This window comes from Nyctibius grandis, chromosome 3 (assembly GCF_013368605.1).
Source record: "Nyctibius grandis isolate bNycGra1 chromosome 3, bNycGra1.pri, whole genome shotgun sequence".
NCBI classification, from domain to species: domain Eukaryota; kingdom Metazoa; phylum Chordata; class Aves; order Nyctibiiformes; family Nyctibiidae; genus Nyctibius; species Nyctibius grandis.
In genome coordinates, this window is record NC_090660.1 from 94,332,752 (window position 1) to 94,357,331 (window position 24,580).

General features: G+C 40.3%; 1 protein-coding gene across 1 annotated transcript in view; it reads right to left on the bottom strand.

The window, feature by feature from the left end:
* Positions 1-240: 240 nt before the first annotated feature.
* The window catches only part of ZFPM2 (zinc finger protein, FOG family member 2), a 265,736-nt gene continuing 241,396 nt past the window's right edge, over positions 241-24,580 (bottom strand). Inside the window, exons 6-8 of the mRNA XM_068397211.1 lie at positions 10,494-10,700; positions 5,920-6,144; positions 241-2,732 (exon numbers count right to left, since the gene is read on the bottom strand). Coding sequence (XP_068253312.1) covers positions 241-2,732; positions 5,920-6,144; positions 10,494-10,700 — 2,924 coding nt within the window. The remainder of the gene's footprint in view (positions 2,733-5,919; positions 6,145-10,493; positions 10,701-24,580) is intronic.

A 24,580-nucleotide genomic window follows, 5' to 3' on the forward strand; every position in this document is an offset into this window, starting at 1 on the left:
AAGTTTTTAAATAAAAAATAACATAACTACAGCTATGAATACTGTTGGTAAAATAAATTAATATTTTTGAAAATGGCACCAATAATACACTTTACTAATGGACTGTAATGAAATTACACCTTTAAGTCTTCAACTCAGCAATAGTGAAATCTCCTGATTGTCCAGATGTAATTCAAACAGCTTTCTTTAGACTGTATGGAACAATATGCTAAACACAAGTACCAAAGGTGGCTGATTGTTTCATTTGACATGTTCTGCTGCATGTGATGAGCAATAAAACTTCTTATGAGTTATAAAGTTTGAAAGATTGTTGAACTGGATGTCACACAGTCGGCAATACTTTCCACTGGTTGGGGCCTGGGTAGAACCATTCACGCCTTTAGCTATACTAGACAACTGTTCCTCTGCTGTAGGAATTGCTGGAGAGACATTTTCATTTGCAGTTAAGGGATTCTCGGAGATCCAAGAAGGAGACTTATGCCCGTCTTCATGCGGAGGATTCTGGGAAATGTTCTCTTGCTGTGGGTTTGCGGCAGGTCTTTCCTCCTGTTTTAGTCCCCCATTAACTATTACCATGCCTCGGTTTTTAGGCAATAGTGGAAGAGACTCCTTCTTCTGCACAGCACACCCATTTGAAGGCACCTGGCCTTTAGGAGATTCACTTTCTATGTTTGTGCTTTGATCTAAATCACTATTATGAATGACGAGAGAACCAGAAATGTAATCACTTGGCTTTATTCCATAATATGGAGAAAGCTGATCTGCTCCTTTAGCTTTCTTTATTGCTCCAGGGTAAAGGCATTGTGGAAGAAACAAATGTTTGTTTTCTTCTTTTGTAGCAATAAGCTGGGCTGCTTCACTAAAGACTTTTAGTCCTTGAAGTGTTGCTAAGTGTGTGGAAAATAAGTTTCCATTAGGAGAGGACTGTTTCGAGTTTCCGTTTTTCTCACATTTGATTATGCTTCTTTCGTAACCGACATCTGGGCTGTTTCTTTCACTTTCTGGGTTTTGAAACACCTTACTGTCAAGCTGTCCCAGGTCGTTACGCTGATGGGCAGTGACGGGGCAAAAATTCTGCTTGTGAGCCAGGTAGTTCTCTACCTTGTTAAAACTGATCTTGCATACTGTGCACTCATGGTAGTCCAGCAGCCTTTTGGGAGAAGTGGATGTCCTCTCTGACGAGGGTAAGCATTTTTTACTGAGATCTATTGGCACATCCATCTCTAAGCAAGACACAGTGGAGTGGGGAGTATCACACTTTGAAACTGGAACACACTTGTTAATAGACAGTGATGTTTCCACATGCTTTGAGACTATTCCTGGAAAGATATCACATCGTGGATGGTAACATTCTCCAAGGCCCTCTGTTGACTCTTGAGTAGATGTACAAGGATTGCCAAGATTAGCCACTTCTAGAAATCGCTGCTGAACTAGTGGTGGCCTTTGTTCTTGCTCTGGTAGGCACATCTCATACATCTTCCTTCGCTTCCGGGTACGCATTGTTCTCTGCATGGCAGGCACTTTGCTGGAAGCGGACCTCTTCAGTGGGGGATCGTGGCGAGTGGCACAGTAATACTGCTTGTGGACCATGTACGTTTCATGTCTGCTGAAAGTAATATTACAAGCTTCACATGTGGTCTTGTTAGGATCACCCTCCCCTTCTACTAAAGGAGCACTGGGATTCTTCACATCAGAAGGTTTTCCGTTTATCTTCTCATCACCGTTGCTTGCAGCTGACAACTTCTTAGATTGTGCTGTAAAGTCTTTTTCATGACTTTTACTGTTTGGCCCAATCAAATCTAAAATATTGGAAGAGTTTATGCAAGATGTCTGCAGAAGCTGATTCTCTGGATCCGATGTGTGAGGAGCTGCATTCAGGATGTTTATAGAGCTTTGACCGTTACTGGGACTTACAGCTTCTGGCATTTTTTCCGGAACACTGGAAAAATCTGGTGATTTTGCCATCTGCTGCCATCGGCTGCTGCAGTAATGCTTTTTGTGTACCAAATAGTTGTCCAAGTTATTGAATGTTATGTTACACTCAAAACATGTAGCCCCTTTGGGCATCAAAGGACTGTAAATTACAGGAGGATAATTGCTACTTCCATGCCTCAGTCTTCGGTGGACCAGTTCAGACATTTTGGCTAATATCTCTGAAGCCTGAGGAACCACAGTGATGTCTTGGGGAAATGCAAACTGGGAAAGAAAAGGTCCCACTGGGAAAGAAGGACCAATATTAGGCTGAACTGGCGAAGAAGCAAGTCTTGGACTGGATGGTTCAGATTTTATTTTAGTGTATGAAAAGCTCTGCTTATTCGTTGCAGGCTGGGTTTCTGGCCTCTGGTTTGGAAGGAAGAGTGGAGCCTTTTTTTCACATTTATCAAGCTCTGTATCAGAACTTGCATCTTTAGTCTGCATGGTCTTTTGGCTCTGGGGAACATCGTTCCTGCTCAACAGGTCCGTAGCTGGCTGTAAACCTTCTTCGTTTCCACTTGGAGAGTGTTCAATGTCACTTTCTCTCTGAATTTTGTTGCCAGAGACATGTAACTCTTGGTGCTGCAGTAGATCCCTCTGAGTTTGGAAGCCAAAATGGCAGTGATTGCATCTAAAGGCAGCTTGAGTAAGATGCGAGAACAGATGCTGATGAAAGTTAATCACTGAGTCTGCAGTGTAAGTACAAACTGTGCATTTCAGACTAGCACCAGGCGGGAGAAATTCTTCCATTTTCACTCCTATAGGAAAGACAAGTAAAATACAAAATAAAGTGACCATTTGCCCTTCATGAAGTATACTGGACAATCAGTTGCACAGAAGGTACAAACACAGTGAGAACAACTAATTTTCTACTGATGGGATGGTATTAGTCACCCTGAAAATACTTAAATTGGTTCAGAATTTCTTTCCTCGAACTGCTACAGGATATTCCCAGACTTCTGCTCTGCTTTGGAGAGCCTTAGCATATACATGCATTCAGCAGAGATGAAGGGAAAGAAAGAACAAGGGAAAGGATAAAAATAGACTGGACTTACTCTAAATGAAAAGGTCTTAGAAATTACAGTTTTAACTGAAGGAGACATAATGTTCCCCATACACAATCACTGGAAATTCTGAATGCACAGAAAGCACACCAAGGTCAAGAGGCTCAAGGTTATGATGTGGCTTGAGGTACAGCCCTCACACTCAGAGTGCCTGAAAGCCACAGAGCAGAAGTAGCATTTTGAGCATTATTGATGCTCAGCTCTTTGCCTGCACGAGTTATCTGTAGTGTGGGAACAGGATACAGATCTATCCTCATCCAAAAGGACTGATGAGTTGCATTCATTGTGAAGGGAGAAGGAGGAGTAAGACACAGCTTCTCCAACATTTTATCTTCCACATATAATGGCCATAGGCAACTACTGCTGTAATACAACACCTTTTCCTCATGAAATCAGTACAGCTTTCCTGATCAAGAACAGTGCATTCAAAGCCATCTTACAATCACTGCTGAAACAAAAAAAAACCATGTTTCATGGCATTTTGAAACCGAAAATGCTTTAAAAGGAGATGAGATCAAATTTCTCTACTGCAACAACACAGATTCTGATTACCTGTTAGACAACAAAAACTGGAAAAATATTGGTAGGGATGATATTTGAAATCTAAAATGGGTATTTCTTCTGTCAACACACACACACACATATACCATGCCTTGATCAGGTAAACTACGTTCGTGGTAGTTGGAGAATACAAAGTTGTAAGAATATTGTGGCTCAATCTGTGGGAAGCCATTCTGTTGTACCTGGAGGTCCTCACTTCTCCCCTAGCACCAGTGATTGCCACTGTTGTGAGAGACATTTGAACCATCCTTGGCTTCAGAGGCCAAAAAGGAGCCGAAGAGATACACAGCACTTTAATCACCACTTGCTCCCCATCAGGCACTTTTTCACCAGGAGGCCATATGAATCTTTAGCTCCTCCACTGCCATGAGATGGTGTTTCATGTACTTCCAGATCATGTGATACAGTCACAGCAGAGTGTCTCTACAGACTCTGCATTTCAGTCAGGGCTCCATATTCCAGTGGTGTGGGTCTGCTACAGCCCCAAGCGGGAATAGTAACAGAAGTTGAAGCAAACACTGCACTAGCTTACAGAGCATTTGCAAAAGGAGTGTTTCATTCCTACTGCAGAAGCTGTTACAACTTGTGATGATCTGTATAGCAAAATAAAGACTGACAGGATCTAAAAGAGAGCAAGAATGATTGAACTGACTGGTTTATGACTAAAAAGAAGGGGAAGGCCTGACTTTTAGCCTCTGATCTGAGAAATATCTAAGGATTCTTACTGGAAATTCAGCAGAATCTCAGACCTGTGTCTTTCAAGGAACACAGACGCTTATCTCTAGATTGCAAGAAGACATGATCACTCATAGCTCATGGCTGAAAACCCTCTTGACACCTAAGCCAATGATATATCACTAAATGCAAAGAGATGAAGCAACCCTTTTACACAATGGCTAAGAATTCAGAATTTTCCTCTGCTTGGGAAGAAATGAATTTGTTATCTTCCAAAAGTACCTGGTTTTAATTACTAGGCTGTAAGACATGCTGGGCTGCATTCACCTGCTCTTGTTGAAGCTGTTCATACTGTTCTGCTGGTTCACTGAACAGTGAAATATTTAGTAGGAAAGAAACAGAAAGTGGCAAAAGCCTGATACTCATAGTTAACATCTGGAAGCACAAAAGGATCTGATCTCTAAATGAATGGCTAAGTGTCGTCTGTGTTGTCTACATAAGGAAGTTGCTCACTCAGCGCTGTTCTGGGAGGTACCAAACTCCCCCAAGGCAATGTGATGCCTTCTAGATTTGTAATTGCTGCCCAAGTACCAGAGGAACATTTTTCACTTCACCAAGTTCACAGAGTAGACTCCCACTCCCCTGGGAGTTTTTACACTGCAGCTGAATAAGGCTTTCTTCTGTGAATAAAGCACACATTAGTGTCCTTCAGACTCCATCCATTTAACAGGAGGATCAGGAACTCCTGTAGGGCTCTTGCCTCTTTCTAGACACAGCTCTGTACACTAGACAGCCAACACACCCATAACCAGACACTGCAGTCTTCCCTATTTGTAGGTTTTCTTTGCTACTGAAAACTCCAATGCAGAATGTTCTGCAAACTCATAACTTGTGTTTCCAGCCCTAATTCAAAAACATATTCAAACAGCACACTCAAAGGACCTTCAAGGAGAGAGAGAAGATTCCTGTTGAGTTCCAGATTTTTAACCTCAGGAATTTTGTAATCCCACTTTCCGTATACCTAGTGTTATAATTTTAACAACATGGACAAAGAAAATGCTATCCCCATTTTATAAGGAGGGAAAAGAATATTGTTATGAAACAAGAAGTTTTTATGAAACAAGTGTACTGGGAAAAGCACACAGAGTTCTGGACCCTGGTCCTTAAAGCCTCCTGCCTAAGAAGCCTACTCTAGGACCCCAAGATCTTATTTCAGAAGGACTTGCTCTCTGGTGGTGTGTATTTCTCTGCTGAGCATCAAAACAGGGTAGGTAGAGTTGTAGTCTAGCACACTCATGTTTGGTGGAATATTGAATCTCTCAGAGACTGAGCAGCAGCAGTCTAACTGTGTCTGGATTCCTGAGCATACCTTCACCAGTAAAGAAATGCTGCCTGTATGTGCGTGTACACACATTAAGAGAGAGAAAGCATTCAAATGAGGATTAGTAGATAAGAGAAATGACACTGGTTACCTGGGAGAGTGCTTGGTGTAGAACACAGGTCAGAAACTGTTGATACTTTGGTAGTATCTACACCCAATGCTTGCATGTATTTGGAGAGACATCGAACCACTGAATGTCTATAGCAAATAATTCTTCAAATAGCTAAATCTAGAAGATGATACAGGAAAAAACATGGTACTTACCACTGTGAGAATTTAGGTGCATTTCCAGAGCTCTTGCATTAGAAAAACTTTTGGTGCACTGCGGAAAGGGGCAGACACTGGATATCTGCTGAGCACTGTCCTCGTTCTCCTCTGACAGCTGAGGCCCCTCTCTTTGCCTCCCACTGCAGTAATACATGAGATGGGCCTGCAGGTTCCGCTCGCTTCGATACCAAATGCCACAGGATTTGCAAGGGAATATGTCCTCTACAAGCAAACATAACCAGGTGCAGGTTAGCCACGGTGCCCTCAGTGCCAACCAATTAACACAGCTGGATTAATTCCCCTCACTTCCCCATTAAACACATGCTTATTTAATAAAATATTGAAAACAGAGCCATGGGTTTATTAAAATGTCACTTGCAGGTGAGAGACTGAACATGGGAGACAGTTGTTTCTTTCAAGAGGAGATTTTAAAAATAGTTGCTTAAAAAAAACAGCTAGAAGTTTTTGGCATGTAAGTATTCAAAAAATGAAATTAAATTAATTGTTGTGAATATGCAGTACTAATTCAAGAACTACGCAGTATTTCCAATACATCACTACTCAATAGGTGACATCTTTCAATTGTGCTTTTTTTTCTATGCGCACAAGTCTTTCCAGCATTGGGCCTTGGAATTTTTGAGTGCTAATTTCAGATAATTCTCAAGAATGTATATTTTCAGAATGGTTATGCAGTTATTGCTGTAAAATGCTGTTATTCTGTTATCCAGGAGGCCAGACTAGATTACGTTTCCTTAAGATCCTACAGTGTTGAATGTAATATTATACTAAGTAGCATGTTTATTTCCCAGGTTCCTGCTGTTATTAATATTAGAAGTTAAAATTTCTAATGTACTTTTGTCCTCTTGTTTTTGGTAAATTGTTTTCACTATGCAAAAGGGATATTTGCTAAGAATAATGCAATTTTTGATCATCTTCTATCCCAAAGTGTCAGCACCCTCTCCGAGGGGAAGACAATGCAGAGGTTGTACAGAGCGCTTCCCAGCAGCAGAGGGAGTAAATATTTTGATCAAGTGCTGAAGGCTACATACTTTACTCATGTGAAGAATAATAATGAATACTATGTATTTGCACAAAGCAGATAGATATAAGGATATCTGCACAGTACATGCTGTGTATCTGTCTCAGGACAAAAGACCTGTTTGATCTTTCTGAAAGCTGAACTTGCCATCCCAACCCTTTAGGGTACATCTACACCAGTAAATTAAATAGTGACAGGGTCCAGACTAGAGCACTGGAACTTCTCGTTTATATTGTTAAATCACAAGAACGGTCCCTTCCACACTTTTGGCTTAAGTCAATTAACACCTTCCCCATTCCTGCATACAGTTCAGGAGTTACCACGGGCCTAGGATCGTTCCCTGCAACTGGTCTGAACACTTCTTGCCTGTCTTTGAGACTAAGAGAGGATAAAATTATGAGTGCAGCAAGACTGTGCCAGCTGACCTCAGGATCAGAGAACGGGCAATTGCAGTCAACATCAAAACTCATTTTGTCAACATCAAAACTCCCACTGACTTCAGAATGCAAAAACCTGCTAGTGATTGTAATTAACTTAGTCTCGAAGACTGGTTGGCTGGTCTGAAAATATGGCATGTGTAGCTGATGATGTAATTCATTAAAATTCATTACAATTTATGTTTAATTTCAAATATCGGTATGTATAGGACAACTGCTCTGTTCCAATTCCTTTGCGTGAACACAGTTGAAGACTCCAACCCATTGAAATGGATGAGTCTTTGATTTGTTAAATATCTACAAACGCAGCCAAAATTTATATTGCTTAGTTTGGTTCTCTGACTGCATTGCTAATGCTTGTCTATTTTCCTGCTAATGAATTTGCATAAAATACTTTCACCACTACCAGTTTCTATTTTTCCCTTTGCCACTGAATAATTGTACATGAATTTAAGACACAAACATTTAATGGAGCAGTTAGTATTACAGTATATACTACTATTAAAACATTACTGATATGGCTTGCATCATTTGAAATGTCCATCTCATGTGAAAGCTGACATTTCAGCATTTGTTTTTGGCTTCAAATGGTTTAAAAAAGTTGAACTGTTGGGGTTTCCACAGAAGGAAAGCCTAAAAGTAGTAACAGGAAATTCTGATATGGGCAACACGTCCTATTTAAATTCATTTGACTACATTCCATCACAGAATTGAATTTTCTGATCATCTTAATGAATGTGATGACTTCCATCCATCTTTATTTCCTATGGACTAGATGGCCTGGACAGTCTGTAGCTCCAGTTATGCATGGTGAATATGTGACTCCCATTACACGCCATGCAGAGGAAACACTTTTGAGTTTTGCACAGTAAGAGGATGGCATTCCAGGGAGAACAATGTATAGGGATGGGATCTGAAACTATTACTCCTCTAAAGTGCTGCAAAATAGACTAAGGCTACTTGAAGTTAATGTTTTAATCCTTTAAAAGCAAAATATTTCAATTTGTTTCAATGGATAGTTTCCACATATTTCAATGGATCAATTCAGGAAATGAAACATTCAAGTTCAAGCTGAATAAGCCAAAGGTGACACTCTAATTTTGATTTTTCAAATAGAAAATGTTAGGAAACATTTAAAAAACCCCCTACAACACCTAATCTTTCTAGAAACTGATTTTTTTTTTCAGAGATCTGCAAAAGAATTGTTAAGAGATCTCTCACTACAAATCTAGAGGTGCATTCAGCATATTACTGGACTCACATCTCACTCAAGACTTTACTGAAGAAACTGAATTTCACCAACTCAACAATGAAATGTGCAAACAGCCCCGACTGGTCAGAGGCAGAGTCAGAACTGGGGCAGAAAGTTCTGGACAGTGAGACTTGCTACTTTAGCAGCCTCCTGGAGTTAAAGAGTACAGAGGTTACTCCGAGTTGCTGCTAAGCCTGTACAGCAAGAGCTGATGCGCCGTAAACTTAGACTCCTCTTAGCAGCAGAAGCAGCAACGATCAGTGCGGCTTTACAGGGCTCTGCAAAAGGGAGTGCTGGCAGCAAAGGTGTTTCCAGAGATCTGATGCTGACTACTTTGCCAAAGCCCAGAGTTGGCCTCATGTAGGTTTGCACAAAAATACATCCTCAGCTGAAACAAGCTCTGAGTGAGGCTTTGTCCTTTAGGCTAGGTAACTCTCTCCCTGGTGCCTGCCTTGCAGCTGTTGGCTATAAACACTGGTCTGTCCTAACTGTGCTAACTTTGTGGTCCATTTTGGGGGCTTCCGACACTTTCTTCTGGAAAGGTCCTGTACAGTGTTAATTGCTGGTTCTGTGAATAGGCATGTCAGCTCACAGCAGCCCCACTGCTGGGGTACAAAATGAATGTGCTTAGTTAAAGGGCTTGAGGTTGCTGCCAACTCACTCTCTGGAAGGGAGGACTTGGATGACTTGGACATTTTAAGGTTTATCTTTTAAACAGGCTAACAATAAATCCGTAGCTATCAAGATTGTTTACCCAGAAAATAAGCAATAAAAAAAAAAAGGAAGGAAAACTTGTAATGAAATGTCTTACCACAGATATTATAACTAGTCCTGTCTGAAGAGCTTGAAGATGGTGTGACTGTTCAAGACACAGTGGTATTTGGTGTGCACCTGACTGGCAGATCATGTGCTTGCATGTGCATTCACACCTGAAATACCATGTTCAGTAGTTCACTGCACGTAATTACAATACTTACAAACCACAAGGAAACATGGGGAATTGCTCCAACGTGGGATCTAAATGGACAGGCTTACAAAGTGCTGAGAGCTAAGGATGTGCAATAGGTCTCAGTGATGACTGGTGAAGAACATGATAACAGCTAAGATATTTGAAAAGTACTTAGAGAGGAGGATGAGGAACTGGGGCTGGATAAAGGCAAAAAAGCAGTAATAAAAAAAGTTAAAGAAATGAATTTTAATTCAAGCCGAGTTTTCCCAGTTCAGGAACTGACTTATCATATACTCATATCCCTCCTCTCTAAGGACAGCACTGAATTACATGCTGTATTTTGTCCATGATACGGTCTACTGATGTCCAGAGGACATAAAAACATTCTTGGGTAGTCACATTGAGTGGAGATACTACAATAAATCAGGGCTGCTATAAGGCATGATCTCTGCTGCATTTTGAAACAGCCACTGAAGAGATGTGTACTTTCTTTCCATTGAGTATCATGACTACCAGAAGCTGCAGCTGTAAGCAACAAGCTTACTTGATCAGCAGAGGTTGGACTTTGTGAGCCAACAGGCCTATCTTATCTAGTTTTTTAACAGTTTCTGATGCTATTGCCTCTGGGAGCAGATCACAGAACCTCCACATGAGGGCAGATCAGATACTCTTGAGTGAGGCTCTTGCAGAGCCCAGCTGCCAAACCGCTCTTCCTCCTTTTACATCTGTGAGTTCATCTGAGATGATGGGGGAACAAAAGCAGCTTCGAGCTGTGGGTTTTAAGTCATGTGGTTTCTGTGGTCTTGAATTTACTATCGCTTTATTAGCTCTTCATACGTGCCTTGAAGCACTGCTGTTTTAAAAAAACGCCGGAGAATAGTATTCATCACTTACTGTTCACAATAGCCGTAGGCAAAATAGATGCCATTGCAGCTTGTTGAGGGAGCAATTGTATTGAGTCCAGCAGGCGTGCAGGATACATCCCTTCTGTGAGAGTCATCTGACTAGCAGCTTGCAGCCTTGAGTCAAAATCTACAACAAAGGCAATCAGCTCTTCACCCTCTGAGATGGCCTTGGTCGTGGTACACCAAAGCTGCCCTCCTACAGGAAACATAAAAGCAGAAAGATTTAATTGACGATATCAGATTCCAGAACTTAAAACATCAGTGCCATATCTTCACACTTTTTTTTTAAATTTCAATGGCTTGTTCAAAGTAAAGAGGCAAATAATTTTTACTTTGACTGTCTTCCTTCTATGAACATTGGAATTTTCAATGTATAAGGATAACAATTTGGGGATACTTTTCCTAACTATTTGCAGCATGAATATTCATTTTACATTTTCATTTTGTCTGCTAAAAGGCCAGCATTATGAAAATCAAGATATAGGTGAAAATATTTCATATGCCACTTTTCTCATCACTGCTTTTCACCAAACCTCCTGTATATTTTTTTATAACTCCAAGTTTGTTTTATTTTGAATACAAATCACAGCACAACAAAAACAAACAGCTGCAAGAAAGAAATCAGATTTCCTCTTAAGGGCATTCTTCCCCTCCCTTATGTTTGCCACCCTCTTTCTCTAAAATATCTTCCCTTATGTAATATTCTTCGTAACATGACTGCTTTATCTCTGCCTACACTGCCTGAACTTCCTGAAAAGAAGATATGCCAAAGATCTGTTTCATAAAGGCTTATTCAAATAAAGGTTTGTTTAAAAGGGGGGGAGGTGGAAGAACTTTCATCAAACAGTAAGATACGCTGTAGCTCTGTGCTGCAAATGTCACGTGTAGTGCATTAAAAAGAAAATTAACTATGCGAGTACATCTACTAATGTATTTGAATGTGATAGTGAATGCTCATTTATTTAACATGTTTAGACAGGCAAAGCACTTATATTGTGTTATCTACGCTCTCAGGCCCAGATACATATCCAATACAGTTATGCCTGAAATAATGTTGCATACTTTATATGTTATAAAGCTTTTTTTCCTCAGGTTTTGTATATATAGAAAAAGCTATATGTTGTATTCATTAGGCAAGCAAAAACTGTACTCGTTTTGATAAGTAATATTGCTGTGTTTATCTTTTGGCATAACTGCCTTTTCAACTGCACTTCATTTTTTTCCCCTCAAAGAGATTATAGTTTTAAAACAACTTGTTGCAAAAATCTGGTAGAGGAGATAACAACAGTGTATGATATGCCACAGCTAAATGGAAGAATTAGGACATTGTTCTAGAGAAATCTTGGACAATTAATTAAACCAGTCTATTAGCTTTCAAAGATGAGCAAACAAAACAGCACCAGTGACAATGTGTTTCAGTGGAAAAATAAGGCTAAGCTTCCAGACCTCAAAGTGGTGTAAAAGTTTCAAAGCAGAAAAGTGTCTTTGTATTCACCCTTTAGTAATACATCAGTTGAAGGTGGCTCTGAAGTTTACAAACAATTTACTGTGATGGGACCAAAACATACTAAGGTTTACTACCCTCCAAAATTACAGCATTAAATGGTGCAAATCTGAGTAATTTCCTCTAGAGAATAAGAAGATGAAATGTGAAGATAGTGCCATAAATGTCTACGAATGCAGAATCCTAATGCTCAAGCAGGAATTCAAACATTTGAAGAGCACAGTCTGACATTGCCTGATATGTCAGGAGTAAATGTACAGAAGCCTTCAGAGCTAAACTGGTATTAAACCCATTCGAGAGAGAACCAGGCTAAATTCCTAAAGTGTAATTAATTAGTCTCGTAGCTCAAAATACGTGATACACATGCTGCAGTGTGAGAACCTGAAACTGGGTACTCTCACTGCAAACACCACTCAGTTCATTTTCTGGGAGGAACAGGGTTTCCATTATTAACATGCACTTCTATTTCATTTCTGTACAGAAGGTGTAATAATCAACCAACATATTTTAGTATATTTTAATATAAAATAAGAGCTCTTCCTAGAATGTATTATTCACTGCATTTCTTAGTAAAATAAAAATGAGTCACTGCAGAAGAACCAGCCGAGACTTTCTCCATCCCAGCAAACATCTTGACATGCTGTACCCTTGGGGGGAGAAAAAAAAAGAAAGTGTAGTTGATTACTGGGTCTCCAGCTGCAATCAGTCTGGATCAGCTAAAAGGCTGACTCAGTCTCCTGGTGTTAGAACTCCTCAGGGTGTTGACTCATGTCCAGCAGCAGATTAAACTCGGAGAGCTGAAGCAAGCAGTGACCTGGGCTGCCTGCTCCACCCAGCTCCTGGAGGCTGTCACACCTACGGCAGGCACAGCCGAGTGGGACGTGTGACAGCTCTGGAAGCACAACAATCTCTAGCTTGGCTATTAAAGGAAATCAGAACTACATAAATTTAATCCACTCTTGCATTTGAATACAAACCTTCAGCCCAGCAGGTTTCAGATGCAAGAATTACACTGTTAGTTTGTTTTCTCTCATCCCACTCTATAGAAAATAAGACATTTAAGTGATCATGACGTGTATTGTCTGTGTTTTCATCAGTACATGGCATCGTGTTAAATTCCAGATGAACTCCCAAATAACGCATTCTTCCAGCTACTGGAAATGCAGTATACCACCTCTGCAGCAACAGTCACCCACAGGGACAGGACACAGTACAGTCCTCCTTTGTCCCCTTCTATGCTTGCTTGCACAGGCTACGGCAATAACTGCTGTTTTGAAAGCTGCAAACGATTGTTTTCCCCTTCATGCAGTGGATGCAAATATGCTGGCCTTCATGAACACTGAGAAAGCAGTGGAAGAGAAGTCGTCTTGAGCCTTCTACCGCACAGTCAGGGAAATAGTGTGCAGAGAACCTGGCAAAGGCTTCCAAATTTAATAGGAAGTTCCAATCACAACTATCATATGCATTATTACCTGTCTACACACCCTTGTCAGGGACCAGGGCTTCCTTACAGGTGGTGGTTATGAAATAGGAAAAAAGTTCTTGCTTCCCACAAACATTTCTACAACCTAAGACACAACTGACATATACACAGTAATTTCTCAGGAGTGCTACATCTTTTCATAAAGCAAAGGGCAGCGTTAACGACAGATTTTCAAAAGGATAATAAGAAAGTCTTTGCCAAGTACCAGTGGCAATGGAGAAAGAGAGAGGTAGATGTTTGCTTGAAATACTTGCAAAGACATGAAGATTTCATAAGGAAACGTAAAGGCCTGTTATTTATATGAGACGAAGTTCTGACTATGGTGGCTAGAAATTTTTTAACTAGCTGTTCCTTTTGTCAGAAAAAGCTTATGGGGGTGAAATGGTTCTAACAAAGCTTTACCAGGCCAAGTTTCTCAGTCCTAAGACAGACACAGTCACAGAAAAGAAAGGAAGAACATCCAGATAAGCTCTAATGAGTATGAGTGACTGACAGTGCCTCAGAAATGAAGTCATGGTTATATTATTTGGTTAGAAGGCACGACAATGGTAGATTGGCGATTTGGGTCCTCTTCTTGCCCATAATGAGTACGCTAGTCATCCATTTATACTGAAAAGGGTCTTACTGGTTTTACATGGTGGGGTACAAAAGGTCTTACTTTTGTTCCAGTGCAGAAGGGAAGTTTTTGAAATACCAGAAGGCTTTGTGACACTGGAAAGCTGTTTTCTCTACAAGTCTAGTTCTGACTCTGTGAAACTGAAAACAAACTTCTTGAGCCTGCAATGTATTGTTTTATATCTATGGTTAAACCAAAGGAATTCACGTGATAGATAATACATCCATGTCAAGCAGAAGAAGAGAATAAAAATGTCCATAAATACTATGTATTTATTTGAACTCTTTTTCTAGCTCACATTGCAAGGAATTAGAAATGCTCATTTAATCATTCAAAGTTGGGAAAGTTAAAGAATATCATGTTGTGCAAACTAGTACAAAAAATTACATGCCAACTGCATTGGCATGAGTTCTTTATCGAATGACATCAGGCACTGAAGCAGCTACCCGATACCTCCAGAGTTTCCACCAAATGGAAAGGTTATTTCAGGATTCTCTTGTCTGCGTCTTTCACTGCAAACATTTCTACTACTTGAAAAAAAAATCCAACAACCTTAAATAAAAAAAAAATAAACCAAACCAACTTTCTATGCAAAGAAAAAAGTAAGGTCCTGATGTCCCTGAAAAACTGTGGACTTACTGTTCTTTGTAATGTTTACGATCAAGATTCTTGTGTAAACAGATCTGGTTTCTAACAGGAAGCTTATAAATCATACTCATAATTGCTGTCAAAACTGCAGTAGAGTGTACTGCAAGCTTCGATAATAAAGAATAGAGTCACAGTTCAAACTTGATTACATTTTGGAAATTCATGCTGCTCTTACAAGTATCAGTGGTCTTAAATATCTTCTTCTCCTGCCAAATTTTTCACTTGCACTTTTTATTATTTATGAAATCAGTGTCTGCACAATGTCATGCAGACCTCTGCTGATAAATTCTAATTAAGATTAAGACAAGCCTTTTGGAAAGGATCCCATCATTAGCAAACATGATAAACACAAAAATACTCCCTACTTGTCAACCAGGAGCAATTCAGTAACCTAACAGTATTATCTGTTGCTAGGCTACAGAGCTGACAAAGCTTCAATTATATTGTATGGCCATACCTATAGAATACTGTATAAGCAAAATGTATCTAATACAAAAGCATTTAGCTTCATCCATGCTATCTGTAATTCATGGCTTCTTTCAATGGCAAAAATCAGGTTAATAATTACATAGCATGCTGGAAAAATCTTAGCGATGTGTCATGTTTGCACAATTTTTTCTAATTTATCTCTACAATTGATAGACATTTGCTTTGTAAAAATAATAAAATGCAAGCAATGGGATGCTGTAAACCACAAGCGCAACTGCATCTGGGCTCATCAAGATATGGAACCACACTTACTATAAAAAATATACAGTAAATTGAACCAATTAAATCATATTTAGATGCAGTAATACTCTATCTTCTGTATTCAGAATAAGGAGTACTGTGGTGATAGATACGCATGCTAATACAAAACTTTATTTTATGTAGGACAGACATTTAAAAAACAAGAGAAACTTGCCTCTGTTGTTTTTAAACTGCCCTTCATTTTTTCCTTCTACAAACAAAGCGACCTCTATTATCCTATTTGGAATCAGCAATTTGGTCTGAAGATTTAACTAAAGTGATGACCCTCCACCTGTTTTGATTCTCAGAACTTCACAACGCTTCCAGGCAAGACACAGACCCCAGCACAGTGAGCCTTCTGATGGTGGGCTTCTTTTTTTTTTTCACTTATTTTTTTGCAGACCTTCAGGAGTGATCATTTGGGGTCTGTGGGTCACAGTCTGAAAAAATACATATTTAAGGACAGACTCTCCTATTGACTCCACTGGGAGAAAAGAGCTTCAAAATGGATGGAACCATAAAGCCTCCTGATTCGTATTGTTGCCTTCAGGAGAAGTGACTTAAGAGAGCAAGTAGCTAAAAGCAACGTCTCCATTGAGTACAGCTGTTTCATGGAAGGAAGTGCAGCTATTTTTCCGCAGATGAAGAAGTATAATGACAATATAAACATATATTCAAAGGCAACCCCAGTTTTCCTGTCTTTAGTATCAGTCGGTTTTCCTTGTTGAACCATTTGAGTCTATTTTTTTTGGCCCAGAAATGGCATACATCTTTCATAGAAGTTTAGGAAATCAATGGCAATTTCTATTAAAACCAATTTTCAGTGCCAGTTAATTCAGAAGTACTAGTTTCATGCTCACTGGATTTGATTGTGTTGCTGCAACAACATAATAGCCCATTTCCTGTACACACATCTTTTTGCAAGAACGGTCAAAAGACTATCAGAATTTATTTAAACAACAGACTGTTACTCTTAGCAACTTCCAGGCACTGTCAACAGAATTAAACCTTCCTCTCCCAAAGAAATATTCCAATTTGCAAAAAATGATGCTTTTTAGCAATGGTAATGGGGGTTGGAGTTAATTTATTATATTCCCTCCTTTGTTGCACAGGTTAAGCATTTAAGGAGAATTTGCACACCAGAATAGGATGGGATCTTCATATTTGGGTTCCTCCAGCTTCTCACCCATGGGGTTGTGACGACTCAGCATAATGAATACCATTTCAGTGTGGCCCAAGTTACTGGGCAGATCTCTAATTTTTACATGAACAAAGTACATACATCTATATGTGGACACATTGTTTAATAAAAAATTATAATTAATTCAAATCCAATACTGTTGAAATTTTTGACAGCAGAGTGGTACACGGAACAGAACTTATAAATTATGTGTGCCCCTTCTTTGAAAAACGCTTTGGAGGTTTCTTTGTGCATTGGCAAATACAGTAGGAATATGAGGTATTGTGTGGATCCTCCTGCACAGCACCTGATAAAAGAATAAAGAGCTGTGACATATTCTTAAAACAATAGAGGAATTAAAGAGAAACAATGGGCCAGCTGCTTCATTAATACAATCAAAAGAGAGCCCAGCACAGAAGAGTCCAGATAATTAAGCACTACTCTTTTAGACCTTTTTTCTATAATAAAATTGCTAAAAATTTATTAACTACTTCATAGTTGTTAGATAGATCTATGTACTTGTTTATTTAGGTTGATTAATGCCTTTTCCCTATTCTACAACATGCCAACTCATGGTTCATACAAGTTTTTGAATAAAATAATGTAAGACTAAGTGATATGGATCTGTGGTATATGCTGCAATAAATCAAAAGCATTATGTGAACAGTCTTTCTGGTTACTAAATAATTCTTCGCATTTTTCACATGTGCACACAAAATACATACTTTGTACAGCATTTTTGCCACTCATGTATTTTAATGCCAGGGTTCCAACCATCTCTCTGTGAAGTGTCTCAAAAATCAACCCTACAAATTCAGTCTTCTCAAACTCTCACAAAAAAATAGTTTTAGTGCTACATTAAGATTAATTAGATGACTTCCTAGCATCTTCCTTGTTTACTGATCAAACTCACTGAACAAACTGCAAAATAAAGGGATTGCAGCAACGGTATTTTTCAGAACAAAACAACAGAAGAATATTCAGCTTAAAGGCACTAGGCCAAACGGAAGAAGGTGGCTTTAAAATCCCCACATTTTGAGATATGAAATGTCTGACCAGAAACAGGGGAGAAAAATACTCGTTCAGAATATATCTCTTCTGCACCCGAGCCAGCTGAGCTTTGGGCCTGACTTCAGCTTAGTCATATGCTGACAGTTGAGAGTGTTTTTACCTGAACAGATGATTTTATAGTTAAAACTGTCAGGCATTACAGCTGATAGACAGAAAAAGAAAAATATTACAGGAACTTGCCAGTCCTAGGGGAGTGAACTCCCAAATCTGGCATCTCTGTGTCAGAGTGAGGGGTAGGTCTTTCCCTTGCTGCAGTACGACTACTGCTCACACCACGATCCATATTGCAGCACCTCTTGAATTAATACTGCAAAAAGCTTGATCAGCGGAACCTCATATAAAGCACATTGTTTCTGAAGAGGAAGGAGCATAACAAACACTTAGATTTGACCTCTTATTTTGTCCACTGTTGTCTGCCTGCTTTTTGTTAGTTTGAGGATTTCTATGTGTTTCCTCCAACTAAGTGTCCGGGTGTAACACTCAACAAGAGTGCTGTCAGGTAAAGAAGCAAAATAGATTAGCGTTCAGAAAATATTCATAGGAAAATAATGTGGTAATTTTATTTGCCATTTCCCCCCCCCGATAGAGCTGTCACAGCTTATTTACCACAGGGGGAGACAGTTAAACCCATATCCTTAGAAGTTCTATGCATTTAAGAGGCTTATATATTTCTTCTGGGACCTTCGTTCAAATCCTGGGCTAATCAGAGTGAATACATATCTTTCTATTAGATGGCTCTAAAAACTCTTAGGTGATATCAGTTCCTGGTGGACGACAGGCCACAGTGTAAAACTATTAAATGTTTAGCACAAATGGCAACACTTACAGAATGAAGCTGAAAACTAATATCCTCCCACATCACAAGAAGTTAAGTCTGCTGCTCAGAGGTTGAAATTAAAGGCTGCCACAAATGCTAAACCTGTTATATTTCCTTAATTCAGCATAAACTTAAACAAGAAAGTCAAAGGAGTTCTTTCACAAGTTTAGCCATTTCTTCCTTTGTTTTTCCTTTCCTTTTCTTTCCCAATTCCTCTGTTTTGATCCGAGTGCTACACCTTTTTTACATTTGAATTGGGTCTCACTTGAGCATTATTTTCATAATTTACTAATCCTTCAGAAAGGAAATGATAAACAGCTTGAAAAAAAACTGCTAAACCTTTGCTGACCTGGCCCATGTTGCACTCCCATCACCACTGCAAAGGAGCTAGGACTTATTGTTGCAGCAAACTCATCTGCCCTTCTACTTTTTACAGGATCAGTGAACAGGCGCTCTCCAAAGAGCTTCCCAGGAGACATTCCCAGGTGACCCCACACTGCTTCTCCCTGCTTTTGTGGATGCAGCAGGTTTCAGAGAGAGAGAAAATGGACCACTGAAACCAACTACTCTGAAGCAGGGCTTTGGATACACACATTCCTACAATCCCCACTTCCCTAACAGCACAGCTGTAAGGTGACCTTTTTGTAGCCCTACAAACACAATCATGCCTGTGGATTGTCTTTTCAGAGTTATTTTGTGAGACTGGAGTGTATGAAAAAAAGGAGGTGATTAAATGAGACGATAGATATGCTTTAATAGCACCTCTTTCTTACAGAGAAAGCAGAGTACGCTACATCTTATCAATGGATTTTCTGCTGTCTTGCACCTGCTGCTGTAGGGCTCATTTCTTGCCCCTGGACAAATGTAGAGTGAATGGCAAAAGTACCTGAGCAGGAGGAAGGATTATGTAGAGAGAGCTGGATTGATAGCTTGTATTTGTAAAGGAAATAAACACAATAAATAGAAGGACAAGTGGGGAAGTTATTTCTTACTAAAGTAAGAAATAAATATTGACTATGAGACCTGATGGCTTATTCAATACAGGGGCCACGGTACAGAAGAAGCTCAAGGCTGCGGGTGAAACAAAAGCCACCTTTTATAATGAACAGAAGCTGGAGCATTTAGTTGTGTGCACTATAACCCTGAGAAAACAGTTGCTATTGTTGCTAGTTATCTTGGACCTTTCCTCACGTTAACGTTCAACTCACAGGTTGAAGTGCAGGAACTAGTATACCTCAGCTATTAACAACCACGGAAGCAAAGTAGCACTTCTCAATTCGGAAAAAAATCTTGCTCCCACTTAAGCCATTAGAACATTTTCCATTGGTTGCAGTGGAAACAAGACTGACAAATCAGTGGCTCTCTTACTAAACAAACAGCTAAGTAAAAGGCATTAAAAGTAGATTTGCGTGTTTAATATGTTCTAAAATGTAAATGTCATAGAAGCTACAATAAGCATCTAACTCAGTCTTTTCTATTTAAAAAGTACCTCATTTAAAAAAACAAGAACCACACACACACACAAAACTCACACCAAAACCCCAGATTTCCTCCAGATGTGTTAAATAACAGGTATTATAGTTCTGCCTTTTGCAGCAGAAGCTAGAAGTAAAAAGGATTGAAAACTTGTGATGATCAAAAGCATTTCCATCTTCCAAGCTACATACAATGTCCAAAGTAAACAAGCATTGCAAACCACTGCCGGTCTACCGTTTAGTTCATCTAATAAGAGAGACTCTTAACAGCAGAAAGCAAATCCTATAATGGTAACAGCAAGACTAAGCTACTTCTGGTCACAATTGAATCACAGAATCACAGAATCACAGAATGTTAGGGATTGGAAGGGACCTCGAAAGATCATCTAGTCCAATCCCCCTGCCGGAGCAGGATTGCCTAGACCATATCACACAGGAACGCGTCCAGGCGGGTTTTGAATGTCTCCAGAGAAGGAGACTCCACAACCTCTCTGGGCAGCCTGTTCCTTGGCAGATACCATCTCCATGTGATGCCTGTATGGAGACTGGCCTAAAAATCTTGTAATGATTTTAAATTGGGAGTTCTCAAAGGGTTATCACCATGAAAATAAAAATAAGGAAACATTGCAGATTTAGTTGTCTTTCATCTAGTATTTTTATTTAACTCTTTTATAAAGTAGTTAGGCTCTCCAAAATGTATTGATTTTAAAATGTTTTATTTGGGTTATTTGAAATAAAAAAACATTATGAATGAGCAAATAGTTAAGACTCTTGCTGTACACTCTAACATGGATTAGCAATTAAAGAGGATTCTGTACTTGATGATTTGTTCCAAAACAGGCTTAATAAGAAATATGAGTTTACTGAGCACCACACAGGTGCATAGGAGCTGCCATTCTGCCTGCCTGGTCAGCATGACTTCTAAATGGCCAGGAAAGAAGTGACTGTATACCCAAAGGCAAGCTGTCAAAATTCAGGCTGCAGCTGATAAACTGATTACAAAGCTGCTTAAGACTTCGCTTGTAAACAAAAGCATTTATCAACTAATAATTTGCAATAAACTGATGTAACTCCCAGCTGAGCCCCAAACTGTAATTGTCTTTACCATCTGCCTATTAAAATACCATTCTTCATCACCAAGCAGGAGCAGAAGGAAGAGAAGCTCCAACAACTACATAACTTGCATGCTTATAAATAATTTGTGAGCATTTCACATGTTCATTGTGATTGCTAGGTTTTGTATACTTCATTTTCTCCTTTTGAGAGGCAAAGAGGTGCTGTAAAGTGGCAGAAAAGAAACTAATAAATACTGCCTGGTGCAAGAAAAAATTATGTAAGTTCATCATACTCTGCAGTTTCTTAATTTTTTTCTCTTTTTGCTGCTCCATAGGAATATCATGATGGAAGGCCCCTCAAGCACAACTTTACAGATTAAACTCTCAATTTCTTTTCAACTTGTCAGTTTTCATTACCTTTCTTATGTCGTCACTTCTTACAGCTGCTTCAATGGGAAGCCAGTTAAAGCATGCTGGCTCCCCAGGGGGAAGACTGCCGGGATCTGAGGGATTCTGCAGACTCCGTGGACGTCTCCAGGGTCACCCTTAAGAACAATTTGCCTATCTGATTGAGGGACCTTCTGAAAGTTAAGTGAATGTACATGCTTTTATTTTCTAGCTATTGACAGCCTTAGTCCTGAGAAAGGTGGTAGAGTTTAGACAAAGTTCAAAATTAACCAATTCAGATGCTCTAAAGCTGATACACCCCGAAGGAAGAATCACTTTGTTAAACACCTAAAATATTCAAGTATGAGGGGGAGAACACAGGAGAATTGATACCATGCAGAGAACGGCAGCCCCTCAAGGTGTGTCTGCATTAAAAATTGAATTTAACAGAGAATCACACTATGATTTAGTGCAATGCACTCGACCAAATATTTCTGCAAACTGCACTCTCAGCCACCCACTGTTCTAAAAGCAAGGCTGTGACCAGAGACCTACAATTAGTTTACCTCTTTGTAAGTATCTGTGCAAGATGCACACATGCTTTAAATGCAACTTTTTTTCTCATTGACTTTCCAGATTCAGAATAAATGATCTGTTTAGCTGAAGTGTGGCTTTTCATATGTATGGAAAACTTTTTAGGTCATCGCTGGGAGGATGAAAGAAGAAGAGGAAGGTTCCTCCTATTCTCCTGATAATTGATTGTTGACCTGTTAATTGTATTGAAATGCAAGAAATTATAGGATGATCCTGTCACCTATGCTCAAAGAGGCAGTCTTATTTCCTTTGGTGATAATCTTTCTCTACCTCATGGCGCCTTTGTCTGACCCTTTGTTACTACTACTGTTGCCTGCAAAACATCACCCCATCCCCGAGAATTAAAAAAAGAAATCAAACCTCAAGACAGTTTGGGACTTACAGACTTAATTGTTTAAGATATGTTCCACTCAAGACAATTATGCTTGTAAACTAAGGGAATTTTACATATATATAATCATATATATTCATGAATATGCTGGCTGAACTGGGTCTCCATACCCCAGTTTGTATTCACAGTACCAGGACAGGATACAAACAGGGGTGAACGAGAGGGAAAAGTGACCAACAGTGTGCATGGATATAGAAAACTTCTCACGTATGAAAAGAAAAATTTTTGTTAAACACTAAAACATGGTGATGAAAAGCACCTTTCAAACCTCCATAGTTAAAACTCATCATATAAATCATTTAAGAAGTACAAACGTCAAATAATTTGATACGGTGAGACCCTTAGCATGACAATGCTGAGTTGTTATAAAGTCAGAAGAGTCACAGTTTTCAAGACTTGTGTTACGCTTACTTTTTCTAAAAAATGGTCGCAAAAAAATAAAAATCAGAAAACGTTGGAAAAGGACTTGTAATTTCTAGTGGTTGCCACACAGAAGGCGATGTTAAAGGAATTTGCCATTGAAATATTACTTGTAATATCCAGAACCTTACTTCGTATTTCTCAAGTTCCTTAAAAATCACCATTTATTATTTATGCAAATAAAATACATCCAAACATATAACAGACACAGCAGAGGTGTTTTATGAGGGGAAAAAAGGCAGATTTAATACCAGAGGAACACTTTTCCAACGCACGCCTTACGCCATCCCTTTGTATGTAGGACACCTGAATTGACGTGAACAGCCCAGGTCACCAAGCAACCCCCCAGGGCCACACAGGATGAATTAGTCGTTTTTGTGCCATTTTTAGTGTTTTCTTTCACGCCTGGGACAGCAGCGGCCGCCCCCGGACCCGCCGCTCCCCTCAGGCCCCGCCGCCCTTCTAGAGCCTTCCCCGCCACGAGGGCCGCCCCGCCCCGCAGCGCCCCTGGCGGACGCGCCACGACAGAGACCGCGGCGCCGGCCGCGCCGCCCCGCCGCCAGCAGATGGCGCTGCCGCCCCGCCGCGGCCGCGCCGCCGGGCCGAGGCGGGGTGCGGGCGCGGGGGGGGCCGGCGCCGTTATTTATTTAATTTTACACAACGCTGCACATCGCGCCACCAGGGCTGATAACGCCGGGAGGTGTCAGGAAGTCTGATTAAACCCTGCCCATGCGACCCCCTCGTGCCTGCTGCTTTCCCGACAGTCCCGACAATGCTTTCCGTGTCGGGACAGAGCGAGATGCTTTCGCTCCCGCGAGGGAGAGCGAGGGGGTGCGATGAAGAGGGAGCACGGCGCTGCCCCGGGCACGCAGGGGAGCTGTCGCGGGGGGTGCCCAGCCCTGCGCCCACTGAGGTAACGAAGAAGATTTGAATAAACTGCCTGACTGATGTGCAAACCAACCAGACAATATGATTTAAAATTTTGTCAGCTCATTTAAGGCGGTATTAAGGGAATATTTACCTTCTCTTTCTGAACAGCCTACCTCTGTGCTCTTAAAATAGCGTAAAAGCCCAACAAGGCATTCCTCTGCCTGCTGGCTGGCGGGGCAGCACCCCTGGCAAACCCCACACCCCCTGGGCCGCTCCAGTTAGACAAAAACTTTCAGGAAAATGAAGCCACGCTGCAAATAATGCATCTACACATTTCTTGCCGTGACCGCTGCTGGGCAGACTACGGTGGATGCCGAAGCCCTCAGGAAAGTGAATTTTTGAGCACACCCGGGTTGTGACTCACAGGTATTAGACTCTGTGTCAGCGCAGCAGTGACCCGAGTGTAACCCACCTCCTCTGACCTGTCTCCCCAAATCCACAGCCAAAGCGCTCCTTGAACCAGACGGCAAAGGCAACGCAGGGTGACCGCTCTCCACCCCTGCCCATCAGATGTTCATCGAAATTGCCTTTGCTTGCCTACTTCCACGCGGGTGTTTATTTCTGCTTAAATCATTCTCCTGTGAAACTGGATAGGGAAATGATGCAGCTGAGACTGGAAATTATCCCACACCAGCCACTTCATAATATTTCTGTTGCTGAGCAAAACCAGCATTCCAGGGCGCATGACTCCCACTGAAACACGTGGGAATCGTGACGTTAAAAGTTTGTTGAAACCTTTGAACACTTATCTCTGTCTCGTGAGAGTAATGAAGAAA